At 62.1% G+C, this 20,328-nt stretch overlaps 1 protein-coding gene across 6 annotated transcripts in view; it reads right to left on the bottom strand.

The window, feature by feature from the left end:
• IGSF9B (immunoglobulin superfamily member 9B) overlaps window positions 1-17,832 on the bottom strand; it is a 40,256-nt gene extending 22,424 nt beyond the window's left edge. For 5 of the 6 annotated variants that reach the window (XR_008729787.1, XM_055695862.1, XM_055695864.1 and 2 more), the window contains exons 1-9: window positions 17,548-17,832; window positions 9,719-9,916; window positions 8,463-8,609; window positions 6,808-6,959; window positions 5,533-5,650; window positions 4,561-4,702; window positions 4,307-4,452; window positions 1,749-1,891; window positions 743-883 (exon numbers count right to left, since the gene is read on the bottom strand). Coding sequence is in view for 5 of the 6 variants with exons in the window: in XM_055695862.1 (XP_055551837.1) it covers window positions 743-883; window positions 1,749-1,891; window positions 4,307-4,452; window positions 4,561-4,702; window positions 5,533-5,650; window positions 6,808-6,959; window positions 8,463-8,609; window positions 9,719-9,916; window positions 17,548-17,611 (1,251 nt within the window). In the remaining variant the exon portion in view is untranslated. Of the gene's footprint in view, window positions 1-742; window positions 884-1,748; window positions 1,892-4,306; window positions 4,453-4,560; window positions 4,703-4,945; window positions 5,051-5,532; window positions 5,651-6,807; window positions 6,960-8,462; window positions 8,610-9,718; window positions 9,917-17,547 lie in introns of those variants that run through there. The other variant, XM_055695867.1, reaches the window with a different exon arrangement.
• Window positions 17,833-20,328: the final 2,496 nt, after the last annotated feature.

Here is a 20,328-nt window from a genome sequence, read left to right as displayed (position 1 = left end):
GCAAAAACGCCATCCCAGGGACATGTTTCCTCAAACTGCCCTGGTCCAGCACTACCATAGCCTTATACTCATCATACACTGGCTGCGGGCCCAGCCTGTGCCAAAACCCGTGCTGCTGCTCCAGCAGGATCCTTCCCCTGTGCCAGGCAGGGTGCACTCAGGGTTTGCCTGTCCTGGTGGGAAGCACACCGCTGACCACAGCCCAGATGCACCTTCACACTCAACCTCTGCGAGTCGCCTTCAAGGATGCTCACGAGGGCCCGCGTTCACTTTGCTCAGCACAAGTAAGAGAGATGAGGCTCAGAGCAAAAGGTGACAGGTCCTTACTAAGGTCAGTAACGGTGGTGGGAAACTGGACAACTCTGGGGGCACGGAGCCCTTCCTGAGCTCTTTGCATAGAGAAGCGCTCAGAAAAGCAAAGTAAAACCTGAATTTCTGCACAGAGTTAACCACCAAATAAGCAGCACGGGGAAAAAGAAGAAAAAAACCCCATCCCTTCATCCACCCCTGCAGCGCTGCGCTGAACAGGCAGGCAGGGTGAGCGACATGCACGCTGCAAAATCCGTGTTCAAAAAAGCCCATCTACAGCGCGAGATACCTCTGCAAAGCGCACACGCATTCACACCGCCTGGCCTGGGACTCCAGCACCCCGCACAGCCCCGGGAGCTCCTCCTGGCACCAGAGGACACTACTCACTGCAAACATGCCGGCTGCAGAGCAAGGATTTTAGCAGGCAAGTTACCTTCAGTACCAGTCGGGCAGGGGGAGACTGGCCCATCGTACCCAGGGCGTTATAAGGCACACAGGTGTAAGTGCCGAGAGCATCTTCAGTTGCCTCCTCTATCCGGATCGACCCGTCTTCCAGCAGGTTCCAGCCAGAATACTGCGGCAGCGAGAACGAGAGAGCTGACTTATCCTACACCCACCACGGCTTATTATTTCCCCTTCAGCCCAGCCCCCCACCTACGTCCAGGGCGGCTGTCACATCCCCGGGAGATGCCCAAGTCGATTCCCATCCAAGCCATCTCCTCAACTGCAGGGAGAGGAAACATGGGCAAGACCAGCCCTCCCGGGAAGGGTTACCCTACCCTGCACGCACCCGGCGACGTCCAGGTTTATCTGGCTGCTGCTCTCCTCCCTGCACGCTGCCAGCCTTCCTCAAGTAGCCCAAAATATTTAACATCAGATTCTATCACGCTCCCAGTAAAACTCACCCTGGTGGCACCAGGAGACAACCTCACCCAAGGGGCTGAGGGCACCAAGGGCCAGGAACCCCCACAGCAGCAACAAGTTTTAATTCCATTTAAACCTTGGATCGTTAATATTTAAGCAAAAAAAATTTCAAATACTGAGCGTTTGCTTTAAATATTTAATGGCTAATATCCTTGCTCAGACTATCAAACCGTGATTATAGGAAGACAAGAGACTTGTTAGAAGACCCTTTTAACCATCAGGTGCCATTGGAAAAAAAAACACCAGGTCCATCAGGAGGTGACTTTAGGGGGAAGCAGGCATTAGGTCTGAGAGATGCAGACAGCGTGTCTACACGCACCCTGGGCTCCGCGCAAGAACCCGAAGCGACTGTCCACAGCTGATAAGGAAAAGCATCCTCCCGCCCATGGGACTTGGCCACTGACGGGCAGGCTGGACCTGCAGGCTGCCCGGTGATGCTCACTGGTGTTTGCAGAGGATGTGAGGGCCAAACCCCCTCCGTGCCCCCACACATCCCTCTCCAGGGGCTTCGTTACCTTCTCGATTCGCAGGGGACGTCCGTCTTTGTTCCACTTGACCAGCGTGACTGGGGGCTCTGCCTCGACCGGGCAGCGGATGTATCCGTGTATCCCGATGGGAACGTAGATGACAGGGGGCATGTTCACCACGCGGGCAGGATCTGGGAGAGCAGCAGCAGTGCATTAGCACGGGGACAGAGCCTACCTCTCCCCCACCACCTGGCTTCAGAGGACCTACATTGCTTTTCTAATGAATTCCAAACCCAACCCCCACCCTGGCTCCCGCAGGCTGTTATCTCCAGGCTTGCTACACACAAATCCGCTGTAATACCTGGCATTTCTGGGAGGCTTTACTCATGCCCAGGGTGTTCCTACCTGGGGCTCATTAGAAGTTGCCTTTAAGAAGAAACATCAAATACAGCTGCTCCCACATCCATACCGACCTGCACCCTGCTGAAGCCCAAGCTGCTCCACCACGCTCAGCCTGCAGGACACGTGCAAGGCGCCGGCCCTGGTGGCTTTTGCACACCAGCAACGAAAACTACTTTGACTCCTCAGCTTTAAAACCCACTGAATGCAGCAACTGAGATGGGAGAATGCATCCATGGCCAAGCTGCGGCGAACCCTTTACCTCCTGTCTGTTTGTATTCGTAGCCTCATCGAGGCTGGGTCGCGTTGAGCATCAGCCACCTCCACCCTTTCCAACAGGATGCAAAAAGCTTAAAATATGTACCTAACCCCCCCTGCGCTGCACCACCCACGCAGAGAGGCGTCTCGCAATCCTCCAGTCTAGAATGTGTCATTAACAGTGCTTCTAAGAGCTTTTTAATTAAGTGCGAGTGGGTTGGAGAGAATCTAGACTTTCTTTAATAAGCAGCTTTTTTAAAAAAAGTTACTTTTAATAAGAAGAGCGAGTATTTCTACAATCTCGTCTAGACGCCGGCAGCGCGAGGTTATGGGAAAATCCTGACAGGGCTTACGCTGCATTAAGGGATGAAGGCAATTTTTTGGGGGTGCAGCATCCCTGCACTGCTGATGCAAAAGCGCAAAGCCGGGCATAAAGGTAAGGTGTTCGGGAGGAAGGGATGGAGGATGCAGAGGTGCCCTCTCCTTATTGCTTTCTGGGAGCAAAAGCAACCAAGTTTGGGAGCTCGGCTCCCTCCCTGCTGAAACGCATAAGCTCAGCCACTCCCCAAAACCGTGCGCCCCCGGCAATGGCACCGTAACCCAGATTGCCAAGTGCCGCATATGGAGCGGGCTTTGCCCCCCTCTGCTTAACTCCACCTCTTAGGAAATGTAATCAAGGGCTCTGGCAGCGCCAGAGAGGGTAATGGGATCGAGCCTTTCACTACTAGGTCACTGGCTGGGGGCCAGCCCGGCTCACTAATGACCCAGAGCCACGTTCCCGTCCGCCAGCTGCTTCGGTGGGTGGGCAGCCTCCCCCCCCCCCAGGTGTCAGTTTTGAGAAGGTTTGCTCCAGAGGAACAGGGTTTGGCAGCACAAAAGGCCAAGCACATCTCCTTGCGCTGAAGCCTTGTGGGGCCAGCTGAACAGCAGATTGTCCAAACACGGGTTTTTCCTGCCGTTAGAGCTATTTTTAACAGCTATCAGCCTTGACAAGTGGTCCTGGATTAGCGGCAGGGCAGATGTAACGGCCTGAGGCTGCAGCTTTCCCAAGCCAGGCACATCCAAGCCCTGCATCACGCCTCTGCCTGGGCACAGCCACACCGTCCCCCTGCCCTTTCATCCAGCCCCAACAGGGAAGCGATCGGACCCACCAGCCCTTCCCATCAGGGCTCCCCGCCGCCCCGGGACTTCCCACTTCCCAGCACCGGCTCTACAGGCAGCAGCTCTAAGGCAGCCTTCAAAACCCAAGTTGCGAGCCCACTCTCTTCAAGCCTGTCTTTCATTATAAAATAAAACCACCGCAGTCTTTTACAGCGGAGCAATATTGCAATTGCGAGCAGCAGCAATTGAGGCCATTACTGTCGAATGCCACACTACCCATTACCGCCTGGGGAGCCCAAGAGAACAAGCGTGGGAAGCGACACTCCTGCTACAGCCCCTTCTCCTCCGCTTGTTTAGATCAGTTACCGCCTGAAAAATTGACACGCAAAGCTACCGAGCTCACAGAAAAACCGTGCTGCGGGAACAAGCCCCCACAATAAATACCAAAAAACACAAGCAGGTAGTAGAGATGGAGAGCCCCGATCTGGTGTTTCCCTGCCCAACGCGACACAGCTGATGAGGACAGCGTGTCGGCAGCAGGGCTGGGAAGATGTCCACCTAGTCAAAACCCACTTGGACCCAAGGTGGACGCTGGTCCTGCTGGAGCGGTGCTGCCCAGGATGCTCAGGCTGTTTTGCTTTCTTGCTGCCTGCACCCTACAGGCACACGTAGGATGCTCTCAGCCCTTTGCTGAGGATGACCACATGCTCACCCAACGGCTGCTGTCCCATCAACCCGAGCCTCCCAGTATTCTAAGGGGAGCACAGAGCCTCTGGGGCTGCCTCAGAGCCAGGTATTATCAATCCCAGCCCCATCCCTCAGGATCGGGCCCCGCTGCCCACACTCACACTGCACTGTCAGGTAGGCAGAGGCAGATGGCGAGCGGCCCAGGCTGTTGCTGGGGATACAGGTGTATTTTCCAGCATCTTCTGGCTTGACACGGAAAATGATCAGCGTCCCGTCAATCAGGATTCGCACCCTCAACTTCAGGTCGCTGTGGGAGAAGAGGGGATGAGGATGACGGGGAGACGGGGGGCAATGCCCACCCTGCTGGGAGCAGGAGGAAGAGGAGGACATGCTGCCTCGTCAGCTGCAAACTTACTTCTTGAAGTAGACGTTCTCCTCCTCCCAGTACCACAGGTAGGTGAGGTTCCCGGGGTATGCCTCAGCTTGGCAGGTGAAGAGCGCATCCTGGGAGATGTTGACCGTGATGTTCTCCGGAGGGGAAACAATAAAGGGAGGTCCTGGAGGGAGGAGAGGAAAGCGTCACCCCCCACCAACCAGTGCAGCTGTCCCCACAAAGGTTGCTCAGGTTCAGCTCCATCACAGCATCGTTGGCTGGGAGCTGCTGGTGGGCTCCGGGGCAGAGCTGCCCCCAGTCCCCTGGGACCACAGGGCACAGGGGCTGACCTCGAGGAGCACGGTGGGCCCCATTCTTCCCAACCCCCTCCCCTGATCTCCACGGCTTTGGAGAGGGGGTCCCGCACCCGCATCGCACAGCTCTGCTGCTCCCAGGGCACGTGATCTCATGCCTCCCTTCATCCCGAGCACTTTTCCAGGATCGCACCACCCGCGGGAAAAATCCAGGGGGAAAAGCAGCAAACTGCCGGGAGCCGGCAGCGAGCGTCCGCAGCTCGCCACAGCGGCAAAAGCAGAGCAGAGGACACCCCGTGTTCCTCTCTCCACCGGTAGCTGTTGACCTAATTAAAGATTTATTTAATAAAAGAGGGAGCAAGGAGCGGGAGGCCTGCCATGCATCACTGCGATCTGACAAGGCACTTTGTGACAGCCTCAATCTTTTGCCCGCTTCCTGAAAAAAAAAAAAAGAGCTGCCATCGGGGCCTGGCTGTTCATCGGCACGGCCGCTTCACCACGGTGCCCCAATTAAGTGGATTCCTCTGGCACGGGATGTGGAGCCACGGCCACGGGGCAGCCGGCACAATGCTGAGCCCGCAAGGCTTGCGGGTCACTGTGGGGGTGGCACTGTGGGGAGCCCTGCGCTCCGTGGAGTCACCCCCTCGGAGTCCCCTCGGGATGCCAGTGGCCAAGGAGGAGCCGGGCTGGAAGAGCTCACCTTGAACGAGCAGGCGCGTGGTGTGCACAGCCTCCCCCTGGATGCTGTACGCCCGGCAGGTGTAGGCACCCCTGTCCTCCCGGCTGACGGAGAGCACCGTAAGGCTCCCGTCGCTCACCTGGGGATGACAAGGGAAGACCCTGGAGCGTGGGCAGGGACCCCCAGGAGGGCTGCGCCCTAGCTCCAGCTCAGCATCCTCCCTCCCTCCCTGCTTCCCACAACGGAGAGCTGCCAGCGCTTTTAGGGCCAGATGAGAAACGGGTTTCCCCGCTCTGCAAGACTTCAGATATTAATAAACCAACACACGCGTTGCTGCTTGACGCCAAGGGGAAGGGAAAAAAATAAAATAAAATAAATAAATAACCCTCGCAATGTATTCATCTCCCGCAGAAGTGACTGGCAGGCAGCAGACTCCAAACTGCTCCTACCAAGCGCCCCGGCATCATCAGCGTTTCACAAGGAGCAGGATGCCTCGCCAGAGCATCCCCTGCTCCCCAGGGACCAGCTTCACTGCTGGGGTAGGGTACGAGGGAAGGGGAGAGCCCAGCTCCGCCACCGCCCTCCCTGCAGGGCCACCACAAAGCTGCCGGAGCGGCTCGGGGATGCAGCAGAGGAAGGATGGGCAAGGGAGAGTCACCCTCGGGGTAGCAGCACCCACACACACAGGGAGCCCTGCTCCCAGCCAGGCTTTCCCCCCCACCTCATTCTGCCTCATCCTTCTATTTCAATTAGTAACAAATGATTCCTAATTACTCTCATTATTGCCTGCGCGGATTCCAATGCCTGATTTACCAATTACAGCTCAGGGGGGAATCTCTGCCCAGGAGCCTCTGGGATACAAAGAGGGTCCTGGAGGCTGGGGGAGGGGAGGGGTGGGAAATCCTCCCTACCTAAACCCCCACCCCCTGCATCCATCCCTGGCCGGGGACACCGCATCCCCCGGTTCCAGCCCCCACCCCATCTCCAGGAGCCAGCACAGCAGCTGGCCCCCAGGACAAGAGTCCCCAGGGAGCAGCTCGGGTGCGGGAACAGGGCTGCCCTGAATGCCCGGGGGGGTCTGTACCCCGCGCCCAAGGGTGGGCAGCGTTAGAAGCTGCTGCTCAGAAGAGATGCGGTGGGGAACGGGCATCTCAGCGAGAAGTGCTGAGAAAGCATGCCCGGCTCCAGGCACGGCAGAGCTGCCGCCGCCGTGGTCCCATCAGTACCATCCCCGCCGGCGGGGTGACCGGGAGCCCCCGGGCAGCCTCTGTCAGCCCCCACCACCCACCCACCTACCTGGTACTTGCCATTGGCACCCAAAAGGTCTCCCTCTTTCAGCCAGGTGACGATGGGCTTGGGGTTCCCGAACGCCATGCAGGTCAAGGTGACGCTGCTGCCCTCCTTCGCCTCTACGTACTGCGGCGGCGTCTCCGTGAAGGTGGGGGGAGCTGCGGGACAGGGGACACCACTGTGACCCCCCGTTTCACCCCTGGCCACTGTGGGGGGTGGGGGTGGGGCTGCCCTACAAACACGGGACACACTGCACATCCCCACGGTGGGGCTGGGATCATCCCAAAGGCGCAGGGGGATGAGAGGGGAGATGGTGGGTGTCGTCCCTGGGGATACCCACCAAAGGCAGCCCCTCCCTGCCACATCACACCCTGGTCCTGTCCCCTCTCCCACCCAAAGCTCCAGAGCACGGCACCACATCCCCCATCCCCCCCGCCCCCCCCCCCCCCCCCCCCCCGCACATTAACTTGCTATTGTCAAAACATGGGAAAACACCGCAGTGCAGATCGAAAGGCTCCTTCCTGATTAAAGAGGCTGGCAGGATTACAGCCCGCCCCTAATTACCAGCAGTTGTTAAAGCCCACTTTAGAGGAAGACAGGTTGGCAATTTAATCTGCTCGGGGAAAAAAAAAATAAATATATTTTGTTGCTCCCCGAATTATTTCTGTTTTCCCCTAAGAAAAATGAAGTGCTGTAATGCACCGGGGGAAAGCCACAGCCTTCCCCCTGAAAGCAGTTCCTCATGGTGGGAGGATTATGGTTATTATTTTGTTATCAAGCCCCTGCATGCCCCGTGCTGCATAAACCCCCGAAAGCGCCCCATTTTGCAAAAAGGGTTGAGCCCAGGTAGGGACCGGGCACCTGGGGCACCGACAGCCACTTCCAGCCCCTTGGGCTGGCATTTTGCAGGATCTGGGCACGTGGTGGAGGCGAAGCAGGCACCATCCTCCTCCTCTCGCTTCCCCCTCGCCCTCCTCCCCAAGCCCTTCGAGCTCATTAGCAGCCAGGAGGAAGGCAGGCAGGTAGGGACAGGGCTGCTGTGCTGCACGGCCCCGCTTGCAAAGCTCCCGCTCGCTAATTGGGCTCAATTAGGTGGCTCTGCTCCACGCGCAGCCCAGCCTTCCCCCCCGAAAGGTTAAATTAATTGCTCAAGGTCAGGCAAGACCAGCAAGGAGCTGCCGGTGCCCACATCTCCTCTCCAGCCACCCCACTGCAGCAGGAGAGGCACAGCCCTGCTGCTGGGCTAAAAATAAAGACCTCTCCTGATGTGGAGAATGACAATTTGCTAATTAGTTTAATATGCAGCCTTAATAAAATGAAGAAGTAATTTGAGTAAATCTCAATTTCAGGAAAACAAAGATTTGATTTTCTGATCTGTTTGTTAAGAGGAGATGCGTTCCCAACCCCATTTCTTGATGTCTCTCCTTTAAACAAGCTCCCCGTAATTAAAACTGCAGAATCCCTAATAAAAGTTTGTCCCTTTCCAAGTCACGCCCCAGCTGGAGCACAGTCAGCCTGGATGGCTTCGGGCTTGCTTGTCTGCGAGGCGCAGATAGCATCGAGGTCCTGCATCCACCAGAAATCAAAAGGGAAACCCATTTCAGCACAGCAGGTGACCCCCCGGCGATGCCACAGCCCCCCGCCCGCCCTGCCCAGCTCACCGTTGACCGTGAGATGGACCCAGCTGCCGTTGTGGAAGGTGTCGTACTGCTGGTCCAGCATGAGCACTTTGCACTCGTACCAGCCCTGGTCCTCAGAGCGGACCTGCTCAATGCGCAGGGAGGCTTTGTCGTGCAGGCTGGCCCGGCCTGGGGGGAGAGCACAGCCATCAGCGCCGTGGCCCCCCAGTGCTGCACCGGCCCCCCCAGCGCATCGCTGCGAGGGATGCTCCAGCCTGCCGCGGGTACCAAGCAGCTGCAGCAGCGCTGGGACGGGACAGTCTCCCATTTTTCCCAGATTTGGGTCCGGTGCGGTCGGTTGTAGCCAGCCAGCCATGCGCTCGCCCGTCTCAGGAGGGCAGAGCAAGCTGCCGCAGCCAGGCAAGGTGCCTCGAGTGGTGTCTGCCCACAGCGACACCGGCCTTCTGCTCCCAGCCAGGGGCTGGCAGCGGTACAGCCGGCAAGCAAGCGTGCCCCAAAGCTTTTCCCGGCCTGGGAGCCTCCCAAAAAGCAGGATGGCCCTGAGCTGACCCTGTGCACAGCCCAGGAAACTGGACCAGCATCAAAGCATCCCCAATCTCCGCCCCAGTGCAGTGGCCACCAGGATCTGGCATCTCTCATTCATGAGCTGAGTTTAGCAAGGCTCAGCCCAGGCTCAACTGCTGCCATCCTCCCCGCCACAGCACTCCTCAGGGGAAGAATCTGGGCAGAGGAAGCCCTGCAGACCCTGGAAGCAGGGCAAGACCCAGGGAAGGTCCCCACGACAGTGCTCTCCAGGGAATGGCATATTGAAATGGGTCTGTTCCACCACACCAACCTCCTCAGGGCTGGTCCCCAGCTCAGAGACCTCACCAGAGGTCACTGGCCACATGGGACAGGTGGCATGCTGGCCACCAGCCACACGGGCTCTGCAGCTCCAACCTGCCACCTCTACCCAGCACGTGGCCCTGGCTCCATCCCCACCATCCCTCCAGAAGCTCACAGCTGCTCCAGAGCGCAGCAGTGGCAGCAGCCACCGCCGCCACCACGCATCACCCTGGGTTTCTCTGCCTCGCTTGCTCCCATCCCACGCAGCCCAGCTGGCTTCCTAGCACTGCTGCTTAATTAAAACCAACTGGTTGGAAAGCGAGCAACGAGAGGCAAAGCCTGCGTGGTTTCCGACGGAGGAGCGGATGGAGCAGAACCATGCATCCCAGGCTGTGCCAGCAGCTGGGACCCAGCATGCACCCCCCTCGTACACCCGCATCCCCCCGACTCACCGGCATACTCTGGGTCGACATGGGGAGGGTAAAACCCAAACTTGATGAAGATGGGGATGGGGACGCCAAACTTGAACCACTCCACGACATAGGGAGGGGGCTGCCCTGTGAGCGGGTGGATCACGTCGCATCCCAGGATCACGCTCTCGCCAGCGCGAGCGGTCACAAACTCGGGCTCCTCCCTCGAGCCGAGGGCACCTGCAAGGGGGCGAAGGAAGAAACTGTGGCTGATCCCGCCACCAGACCCCTGTGTTAGTCGGAGGACCAGGACCCCTGGGAGACCCACAGCAGAGGTGATGCCTGCCCCCACTGAGGACAGCCCCAGGGTCTCCCCTGCCCCAAAACCAAGGGGAAATCCTCAAGCCCCTCCACTCAGCTCCAGGGCCACCCCAAGACTCAGGACAGCGGCCACCAGCCCCCACTGCTTGGGGATGGCCGCTGCCCTCCACACCAGGACAAGGGTGGTGCCCAGAGCCCCTGTAGGGGTCTTGGAGACCCCCTGCTCTCAGTGCAGCATGGCCAGTGTGGCTCCCCACCTAGCAGGGCCATCAGGGCTGCCCGGCATCCCTGGCACAGGGAGAAGGCTGCTTTTACAGTCCTGCTTGTGCCCCCACAGCCTCTGGCGAGCACAACCACCAGCCCACAGCTCTGGTGTGCCAGCCTGGGGATCTGGCTTTCCCACAGGAGCCGTCCCACCCAAGGGCAGCCCATCCTCATCCTCAGGCATCCCTGAGAGCCCCAGGCCTGAAACCCGGCTGCGACCTGTGCATCAAGTCTGGCACCCTGCTCCTCCCGCCCGGCCCTGGCTGGGGTAATTAAACAGGGCTTTGGTCTCAGACGAAGGCGCTGCTCCACCCTGGCTGCGCCTCCCTGCTCAGCTGCAGCCTGGCGTCATCCTGCTCTCGCCATCAGCAGCAAAGCTGCATCCTCAGCACAGCTTTCAGAAAGGGAGAGGGAAACCCAGGGTGGGGGGAAGCCAAGGTTGGGCGGGGGGGGGGGGGGGGGGGGGATGTCCCCAAACCGCAGGCAAAGGCTTCAGCCTCACATCTCCCATCCCATCAAAAAGCCCCTCTTTTCCTGGCACACGCAGCCACCGCCTGCTCCGGGGGGATGCTGGGAGAGGGATGCTCGGGGAGGGATGCTGGGAGAGGGATGCTCGGGGAAGCACGTTCCCACTCCTCCGCGCTGCTCTTCGGGGCCGCCGGTGATTGGCGGCGGGTGACATCACCGCTTCCCCGCCGCGAGCCCAGCATCACCGGCTATTTTTGGCTCCGGCACAAGTGTGTACCGGCAAGAGGCCCGCGCTGTGACACCCCAACGGGCTTGCCAGCCCAGTGACCCCATAGGAAGGGGCCAGCAGCCCCGGCCGTAGCCAAACCCCCCCTCCCCTGACACTGTAGAGAAGCACAGCCTGATGACCAGCCAGGCATCCTCGGGCTCCACACGGCCAGAGAGCCAGGCACGGGGCTGGCTGGTGGCTGCTTGACGGGGAGGGCTGGAGGGCTGCCTGGGGGCAAGGGGGAAGGGCGATGCTGGGGTGCAAAGCTGCGAACCATCTGCAAGGAGCAGACGCTGCACTGCACACCCGCTGCAGGCACCCGGCCCCGCTATGGGGGTCCTGCATGGCCACGTACCTGCCTGGACCCCATCCAGGCAGGGGGAATTGCTGCGCACACACGTGCCATCTGCACACACGTGCAATGTGCATGCACACACACCCCCAGCTCCTACCCCCCCACTTTGCACCACCCTGACAACACACTTGCACCTCTCCATCCCTCGTTATCGCTGCATCACCAATGAGCTCAGGCGTTCGCACCCTGTCAGCAGGGATGGTGTGTCACCCCTCCCCTGCCACCCCGGCAAAAAACCGCGAGGACCTGTCCCAACCCCGCTGCGCTCATCCAGCGGGGCTGTGCTGCGGGGCTGGGAACCCCCCCTCCCTGCCCACAGCCCTCCTGCGCCGATCAGGGACAGCAGCTGTCACGTGCTGCTCAAGAGCATCCAAGGACGCGCGCTTCCCCACCCGCCTTGCCCGAGCGAGTGGGTCCCCAGCACCTCACCGCCTTCAAAGGATGTTCTTGCTTCCCACCAGCAGCAGAGGATGGAGGGGGCAGCACCCAGCCCCTCCCCGAGCCCCCTGCCTGCCCCAGCCCACCAGCTCCTGGGGTACTAAGGTGGGTCTTGGTTTTCAGCTCCTCAATGCCAAACGGAGCCTGGGATGCTGACGCTTGCCCAGCTGGAGAAGCACACCACCCAGGAGGACACCCAGACGTCCCAGGGACGGGTGCTGGGGAGTCACACTCGCAGACCTACACCCCGCCTGGCTCCCCAGCAAACCAGTGGGTGATGTCCCCAGGGTGGTGACGAGCCAGCCACTCTGCCGGACCCACGCCTGGCCAGGGCTGCCCGGGTGTAGGAAAATAGGTCAGCCCCGGCAGCTCGCAGTGCCGGTGTCTGATCGCAAGGCCGGTGGGGAATTGTACGCACGGCTGAGCATCACCTCCCCACGCGCATGGCCGACTGGCAGCCACGGTGGCTAACCGGCCCCCGGCTCTCCCCAGCTGCCACCCACCCTGCCACCGGCCCCCGTGCCCTCCTGTCCTGGCTTCCACAGGCAGCAGGAAAGCAGTAGGGAGATGTTTTAGAGACCCCACCTTCGCTCTCCCCAACTTCCCAGCCCCAACCAGGTTTTCCTTCCCAGTCCTGGCCGCTGAAGGCATGCAAGCAATGGAGACCGCAGCTCTCCATTTAAAGAAGCATTTCTCACCCCCACATTTGTGGGAAAACGCTTGAAAACAACCCGCAGACACCAGAAGAAACAGAGCACAAACAGACAGGGTATTTTTAAACCCACTTGATTTTCCCAGCCAAGTTCAGAGGGGTTTCAAGGCTTAACCTGCAGGTTGGAAATAGGGTCAACATCAGCGATGCGAACCCCAAATCCCCCTCGGTGCGGGAGCTCGCACAAAGCTGGGGGATGCCTCGTAAAGAAAAACAAGTAATCAACAGGCTTCATCATCCAAGCAGATCCAGGAAAAATAAAAGCACACTGTGTGCCAGGAGGCAAGAATACAAGATGCGGAGGTGGAGTTGAACAGCATCCCAAAGGGAGAGGAGGGAAGGCTGCTGCTGCGTAGAGACTGTGCCAACGCCGGGCTCCCCGCGACGGCAATGACAAGGCTGGGAAGACCCTCGCCCGGCTGCGGGCATCCAGTTCCTCCCATCCCAAGAGGGGAGATGTAAAGCAACACAGGACTCAGTGAAGCTGGTGGTATCCAGCACCTCGGGTGCACTCGCTGAAGCAGGACCCTTCCCCGCAGATGCTTCGTGGTATGGACGTGGCCGGAGCAGAGCAGGTTCCAAAAGATGTAACGCCCGGGAATGCTGTCCTGCCCGGCACGGCGGGCACCCATGCCCCAGGGTCAGAAGGGGGATCCCATCCTGACCCACCATCACCCTGCAGCCTGCTAACAGGCACAGAGGCACCACTGTCTGCTTGCAAGGCTCCCCCCAACCCCCCGCGCTCCCCCATCCCCGTCCCCCCATGGGAGGGCTGAGGAAGCGGGTGCAAGGCCCTGAGCTTGTGGACCTCTCCTCCCTGCCGAGTGGAGACGAGATCTGCTCTGACACATCCCGCTCACATCGGCGGAGGCAGGATACGGCTGGGATCTCCGAGGACAAGGCCACCAGCATGGCATATGGAGGCCAGCAGGGAAGGGGAGCAGGCAGCCGCAGCCACAAAACAAGGTGGGCAGCGATCGCAGCCCAGGGTGGGGGACGGGAACTACTTGCTGCAGGGACCTGGGCTGCTAAAGGGGTACCCGCAGCCCCCCGAGAGCATCTGCCTGTCCCCCGGCAGAGGGGAAGCCCCTGGGACCGGGAGAACAGTCCTCACCCCCTCCCCCAGCTGGAAAGCAGCATCTGGGCTTTCAGCACAATTCCTGCGTTTTAAACCCGATTTTCCAGATGGATGGAGGGCAACGCGCAGGTCAAGTGACATGCCTCAAGGTCATGCAGGGCCAGCGGAGGAGCAGGATTAGCTGCGAGGGGTGGCTCGGTGCCTTGTTCACGGCGAGATGGTGACTTTGAAACCCATCCCTGGGGACAAGGGGTGTCCTGGGGACCTCCACCACCACCCCCCCACAGGCAGGCAGCTGCCCTGGCACCCCCAGGAGAGCAAGCCTGGCTGGGCTGCTGCCCCACAGCAGCCCCCTGCCCACCACAGTGGGTCCCCACTCCCCAAAATGACACAGGTGGGACCATGCCCGACTGGGTGGCAGCTCAGCAAGCACGTGTGCTAGCACAGGTCAGTGCTCACAGGGGCACAGACATGAAGCATGCCAGAAAACTACTTCCCCACGGTCACCCCACTCCCATCAGGGTGTCCCTGGTGCCCCACTCCCTCTAAATGCCACCGGCCTGGCGTAGAGCATCTCCATGTGCCACACAGCAGACACCTCACAGGAGCCATCATCTCCCAGCAACAACCAGCAGCTCCCTGCACGCTCCCCATGAGCCCCCTCCATGCACCACGGGGCCGAGTGAGCAGCTGCAGTGGGGGGAGGCTGGAGCCAAAACGGCTCCTGGGGGGGGGGGGGGGGGGGCGGTGTCCTGGACCTGGAGAGCACTACCAGGATGCTGTGCCCCCCAGCCCAGCGCATCCAGACCCACATGGCACCAGCAGCCAGGAGCAGGCTGCCCGCATCGCCTTCCCCAAGAAGTGGCATGTACCACTCCGATGCCTTCACAGCCTTCCGACTGGCAACCGGGATGCAGGCAGCACTCCGAGCTGCCCGCCAGCAGCTCCTGAATCACGCTGTTCCTGGCTCAGGCAGCCCTCCCACCAACGCCAGCCTCTCCATCGTGAAGCAGGAGGAAGGGAGTCCTTTTCCCGAAGGCCAGCTGGTCGCTCAGGGCCCCCAGCTCCGGAGATGCCTACCGCAGGGGAAGGGAGAGGGAAGGACTTCTCCATCGGCACGGCACAGAGCTGGACCTGCTGCTCACCCATCTGCAGGGCTGCTCTTCCAGCCTGAAGCCGTGACCTCCAAGACTGAGGATGGGAGGCGAACGGGAGCTAGCCCATCCTGCCACAGCTCCGCGGAGAGGAACTTGCAGGGTCCACCCATCACCACCGAAGCATCTTCCAAGTCAAAAGGCAACCGAGGCAGGAAAGCATCACCACAAAAGCCCTCCGGCAAGCCAAGTCAATGACTGGGACACACGCATCCCTCCCTGCCATGCGCGCTCCCAACAGGTCCAGAGGAGCAGAAATCCTCCAGGGAAGGATGGAAAAGGGAGTTGGGCCAACCCTTTGGCTGCTCCCAATGCCAAACCATCCCCTTGCCAGAGGAGAGCGGGGCCAAAGCCGCATGTGCCAAAGCCGGGCGGCTGCTGGTCCAAACCCCTCCACCGCCGAAGAGGCACCAGCTCTTGCATGCAACAGCTCCATGCTGGGAGCGAGTAGGGAACGCAGCACCAGCACAGCGAGCTGCTCCGACCAGCCAAGGTCAACACCGCCAGTGTCACCTGCCGCGGTGTCGGGGCAAACCGCTTTGATGGGAGCCCTCGCCCGGGGCTGGCAAAGCCAAGTCCTCCCTCTGCAAACCGCGCCTGCTGGATCCACAAGCATCCCCGGTCGCCGTGTGATGCCACGTCACGCTCGTGGGAGAGGGAGGAAAAGCCCCTCAGCGTCACCGGGAACGCCAGGAGGCCGGATCCCTCCTCCAACACCCACTCCCGTCGCGGTCACGTCCCGGCTCTACTCCCCCACACCGTAAGAGGGATAACGCACCCTCCTTCCCTCTCTGAGCCGATTAACGCCTGGAAAGCCCTCAGAGCGCCAGGCCAGGCCAGGCCAGAGGCTGCCCAGGGCCTGCGCCGTGGCATCGCAGCCCAGCTCGGCAAGGAAGAAGGGGGTGGGAGGAAGGCCACGGCAAGGGGGAAATCCGCGGCGAGGCCATCACACATGGCAAGCCCCTGCCCCACTCCAAAGCCCTGTCCCCAAGCGATGTGGGGTGACACACACACCCCCCCCAGGGGAGGCCAGCGCTGTGACCGAGGGGCTGCAGCAGCCGGGGCTCCCCATCCCCACGCAGCATCACCCCCCCCACCCCACCCCCCGCAGGCCGCAGCGCCCCCTCGCCCAGCGCCCACCCACGCATTACTCACGGCGCACTCATTCATCACGTACGCGCTGCTCTGCTCCGTACGCGCAGCACCCCCGCGCCTGGGCTTCCCGGCACCCACCCACCCTGGCATCAATTCCGGAGCCCCATCCCAGTGGCTCTAGGGTATTCCCAAGTTCCCAAGACACTGAGCTTGCTGCTCTGCTCCTCTCCCGGGCAGAAGACCCCTCTACAAACCGCTGCTGCAAACCACCGCCTCTCCACGCCGCAGGATGCATTTCAGGCAGGCAGCGGCCAGCTGCAGCTGAGCAGCAAGAGGGGGCCCCCCCCTCAAAAAAAAGCAGCCTCATCCTGGCCCCCCTCACCTCTGAGGAGCCAGCTACCAGGCAGGGATGCCAAGGGACCATAGCAGGGTGCAGATGTGACCCCACACACTTGAGAAACGCTGTGATGGGGGGGGGGGGCTGCCGAGGTGCCCCCTCCCTCTGAGGCGGTGTTCCCCCACGCCCCGGGGAGGGGAGCGGTGGTGGCTGCCAGCCAGGCATCGCTCGCTGTCGGCAGCCACCGCATCCCCACGGGTAGGGCTCGGGGACACCCAGGGAGCAGCTCCTGGGAAGGGACCACCCTGTGCCCAGCGAGGTACCAGCAGCAGAGATGGGAGCGGGTGCTGCAGCAGCGGCAGGCAGCCCCCCCCTACCTGCAGGGATGGCTGGGGGGGAGGGAGGGGGCTGGCAGCTGAAGGAAAAGAAGCCAGAATAGGAAAATCAGGGTTATTCCCTGCCGCTGTCTCCCTCCTGACCTTGGACAACCCTGTGCCTCAGTTTACCCCGGCACAGCAGCCAGCCTGCAGTGGCGAGGGGAAGGCAGGTAGCCCCCCATCCAGGCAGCAGGGAGAGGGTGGAGGGGGGCAAAGTCACCCCCAAACCCACAGCCAGGAGGACACGGGCACAGCCGGGGAGCTGCAGGGAAGGCACCGAATCCCTCCTGCAGTTCTCCTTGCCCAGCCGGGCTACCCTTGCAGGGAAGGGCAAACGCCGCCTGCATCCCTCGCTGCTTCCCCCAGCCCGGGGGGTGACATCGGGGAGCAAGGGACACCTGGCCGCCCCCAGGCCCCAGGCGTGCCCCCCGCCAGGGCCGGCACCGGCTGCCTGTTCCCGAGGGAATTGCCCAGCCTCCCGCACCAGCTCCTGCCTCCCCAACTTCCCGAGTCGCAGCCGCTGCCCTTTGGGAGGTCACTGCAAAAACCGCTGCGCGCCTGGGGAAGATGCGGCTTTTTAGTATTATTATTTATTAGCCTAATTTATTATTATTATTATTATTTATTACATTATCTTTTTATTAGCTTGTATTTCCCTTTGGTTTTTTTTTCTATTCCCCCTGCAGCAGGGAATAAAGACACAGCGGGCGCCTGGCTGCAGCCCCCCCGGGGCCACGGGCAGCGCTCAGCCCCCCCCCCCCCCCCCCCCAGCCCCGGCACAAGCCCCTCCGGAGCCGCAGCGCACCGCCCCCCCCGGCCCCCTCCCGCCGCCAGCCCCGCGCCGCACGCCCCCCGCCCGCGGCATGCACGTCCCGGACACCGGCGGCGGGGGGGGGGGGGGGGGGGGGGATGCTCTGCACGCAGGGAAGCCCCGCCGCCGCCCCGCCGAGCCCGGAGGACCCCCCCACCCAACCCCGTTGCGACCCCCGCGGCCCCCCACTCACCTTGCACGGGCAGCCCGCGGGCACCGAGCACACTTGCTACCAAAGCGGCCACATACCAAATCATAGTACTACCGGCCTCCGGTGCGCAGCATCTTCCGCCCGCCGGGCGGCCCGGCCGGGGCGGGGCAGGGCTGGCCGGGCCGGGGCACGGCTCCCCGGGCCGTCGCGGGGCTGGCCGGGCCGGAGGGGCGGCTCAGGGCCGGCCGCCGCCCGCCGCCGCTGCGCCCATGCCCGCGCCCATGCCGCCGCCGCGCCGCACCTGCCCTCCGCCGCACGGTGCGGGGTGCAGCCTAGCCTGCGCCCTTTAGCGGCTCGGTGCCGCCCCCGCCCGCCGCCCATTGGCCGCGCCCCGGCGGAGTGGGCGGTGATTGGCCGGCGGAGCGGCCCGGGCCCGTTTCAAGGTGGGTTGGCGCGCACGGGGCCCCTGCGCCGCAGTATCATGCGCACTGCCGGGAGCGGCGGGCGGTGCGCCGGATCGGCGCGGCGCGGCTCGGCTCGGCGCGGCTTGGGGTCACCTCCGCCGGCCGGTCACCTCCCGGCCGGCTCTGCCACCCGCCCTGCTGCAGCGGCTCCACCCGGCCTCCAGATGTGCCCCTGCACCTGCGCAGCGTCACCTTCCCGTCCCCAGATGTGCCCCTGCGCCGGCTAAGTGTCACCTCCCTGTCCCCAGATGTGCCCCTGCACCTGCGCAGCGTCACCTCCCTGTCCCCAGACGTGTCCCCGGCACCGGCTCAGCGTCACCTCCCTGTCCGCAGATGTGCTCCTGTGCCAGCCAAGTGTCACCTCCCTGTCCCCAGATGTGCCCCTGCACCTGTGCAGCGTCACCTCCCTGTCCCCAGACATGTCCCCGGCACCGGCTCAGCGTCACCTCCCTGTCCCCAGATGTGCTCCTGTGCCGGCTCAGCGTCACCTCCCCGTCCCCAGATGTGCCCCTGCGCCGGCTAAGTGTCACCTCCCTGTCCCCAGATGTGCCCCTGCACCTGTGCAGCGTCACCTCCCTGTCCCCAGACGTGTCCCCGGCACCGGCTCAGCGTCACCTCCCTGTCCCCAGATGTGCTCCTGTGCCAGCTAAGTGTCACCTCCCTGTCCCCAGATGTGCCCCTGCGCCGGCTCAGCGTCACCTCCCTGTCCCCAGATGTGCCCCTGCGCCAGCTAAGTGTCACCTCCCTGTCCCCAGATGTGCCCCTGCACCTGCGCAGCGTCACCTTCCCGTCCCCAGATGTGCCCCTGCGCCGGCTAAGTGTCACCTCCCTGTCCCCAAATGTGCCCCTGCACCTGCACAGCGTCACCTTCCTGTCCCCAGATGTGCCCCTGCACCTGTGCAGCGTCACCTCCCTGTCCCCAGATGTGCCCCTGCACCTGCACAGCGTCACCTTCCTGTCCCCAGATGTTCCTCTGCACCGGCTAAGTGTCACCTCCCTGTCCCCCAGATGTGCCCCTGCACCTGTGCAGCGTCACCTCCCTGTCCCCAGACATGTCCCCGGCACCGGCTCAGCGTCACTTCCCTGTCCCCAGATGTGCCCCTGCGCCGGCTCCGCGTCACCTTCCTGTCCCCAGATGTGCCACCTGCCTGGCACAGTGGATGGGAGGTCCCAGTCCCCACCTCTACCACCTGTCCCTGCTGCCACATGCCACCCCTCTGACATGCCAATGCCACTTTGCACCCTCGCAGGGTTACCCACCTCCCTACCATGGGCTGAGCCACCTGCCCCCTGCACCAGCTCTGCACCACCCCAACCAACATCAGCTGTGCCATCTGTCCCTGCCACCCTGCACCACCTTGGGGTGACATGCTTGTCACCTGCTTGGTGACACTGTGACCTTGTACATCAAAGTTTCATTCAGGCATCAGCTCGGGGTAACATCCCCGCCACCATCCGTGCCCCCAGCAGAGGTTCAGGATCGTCACCCCACCACCCTGCATCAGCCGTGCCACCTGCCCCCTGCACCAGCTTGCTTTCATCTCTGCCAGGACCATGCACCTCTCAGTCACCTCCTCACCACCTGCCACAGCCTGGTGTCATACTCACCTGCCACCTCACATCCAGCGCTGGCTTGGTGCCACTGCCACCCCTTGCACCAGCTGTACCACCCCCTCCTGCCTCCCTGCACCACCTGTGTCACCTCCCCCTGCTCCCACTCCGCTCTGCTTGCCCCCGTCCCTGCACCCTGTGACAGTTCCCCGTCACCCTGTCCCTGCTGCCTGCCCTGCTGGGCACACCCCTCCATTTGAAGAGAGAATCGGGGTCACTCCAATGGAGAAGAGGTGGAAAACAGAGAGTCCCCCTGTGCTCTCCCATCCCAGCCCACCTCTCCTCCCTGCAAACACCTCCGGTGATGCCAGATGGGGAAACAGCTGGGCTCGCTCCCCGAGGAGCATGCCAGCAGGAGAAATGGGCCACTGCACTTCCCCCGAGATGACAGGCAGCCCGGGAGGGGACAGGCTTGCACGGAGAGAGTGGCACACCATTTTGTCCCCAGCGCTCACCATCTTCCCCTTGCCCGCACCGTTGGGCGAGCTCCCCACTGCGAGGTCTGAGCAGCTGCAGACCTCCCCACCTCTGCCCACGCGCCTCCCGGGAAGAGGCAAACCCCCAACCCTTGCAGAGGGTGTTTGAGGAGCATCCCGCACCTTCTGCCCGCTATTACGCTTCTTGGGGGTCAGGCATTGGCACAGCCCCGGGCGTGAGGTGAGAGCCAGTGGGCAGCACGGGGATGAAGGAGAGCATCCCCCTGCCCAGCCCCAGCTCACGCCAGCTCCCGGGCAGTTTGCTTCCCTAG

The sequence above is a fragment of the Falco cherrug genome, chromosome 17, assembly GCF_023634085.1.
Source record: "Falco cherrug isolate bFalChe1 chromosome 17, bFalChe1.pri, whole genome shotgun sequence".
Taxonomy (NCBI): Eukaryota; Metazoa; Chordata; class Aves; order Falconiformes; family Falconidae; genus Falco; species Falco cherrug.
Note: the sequence above shows the minus strand (reverse complement) of the source record. Positions and strands in the feature narration are given on the sequence as shown.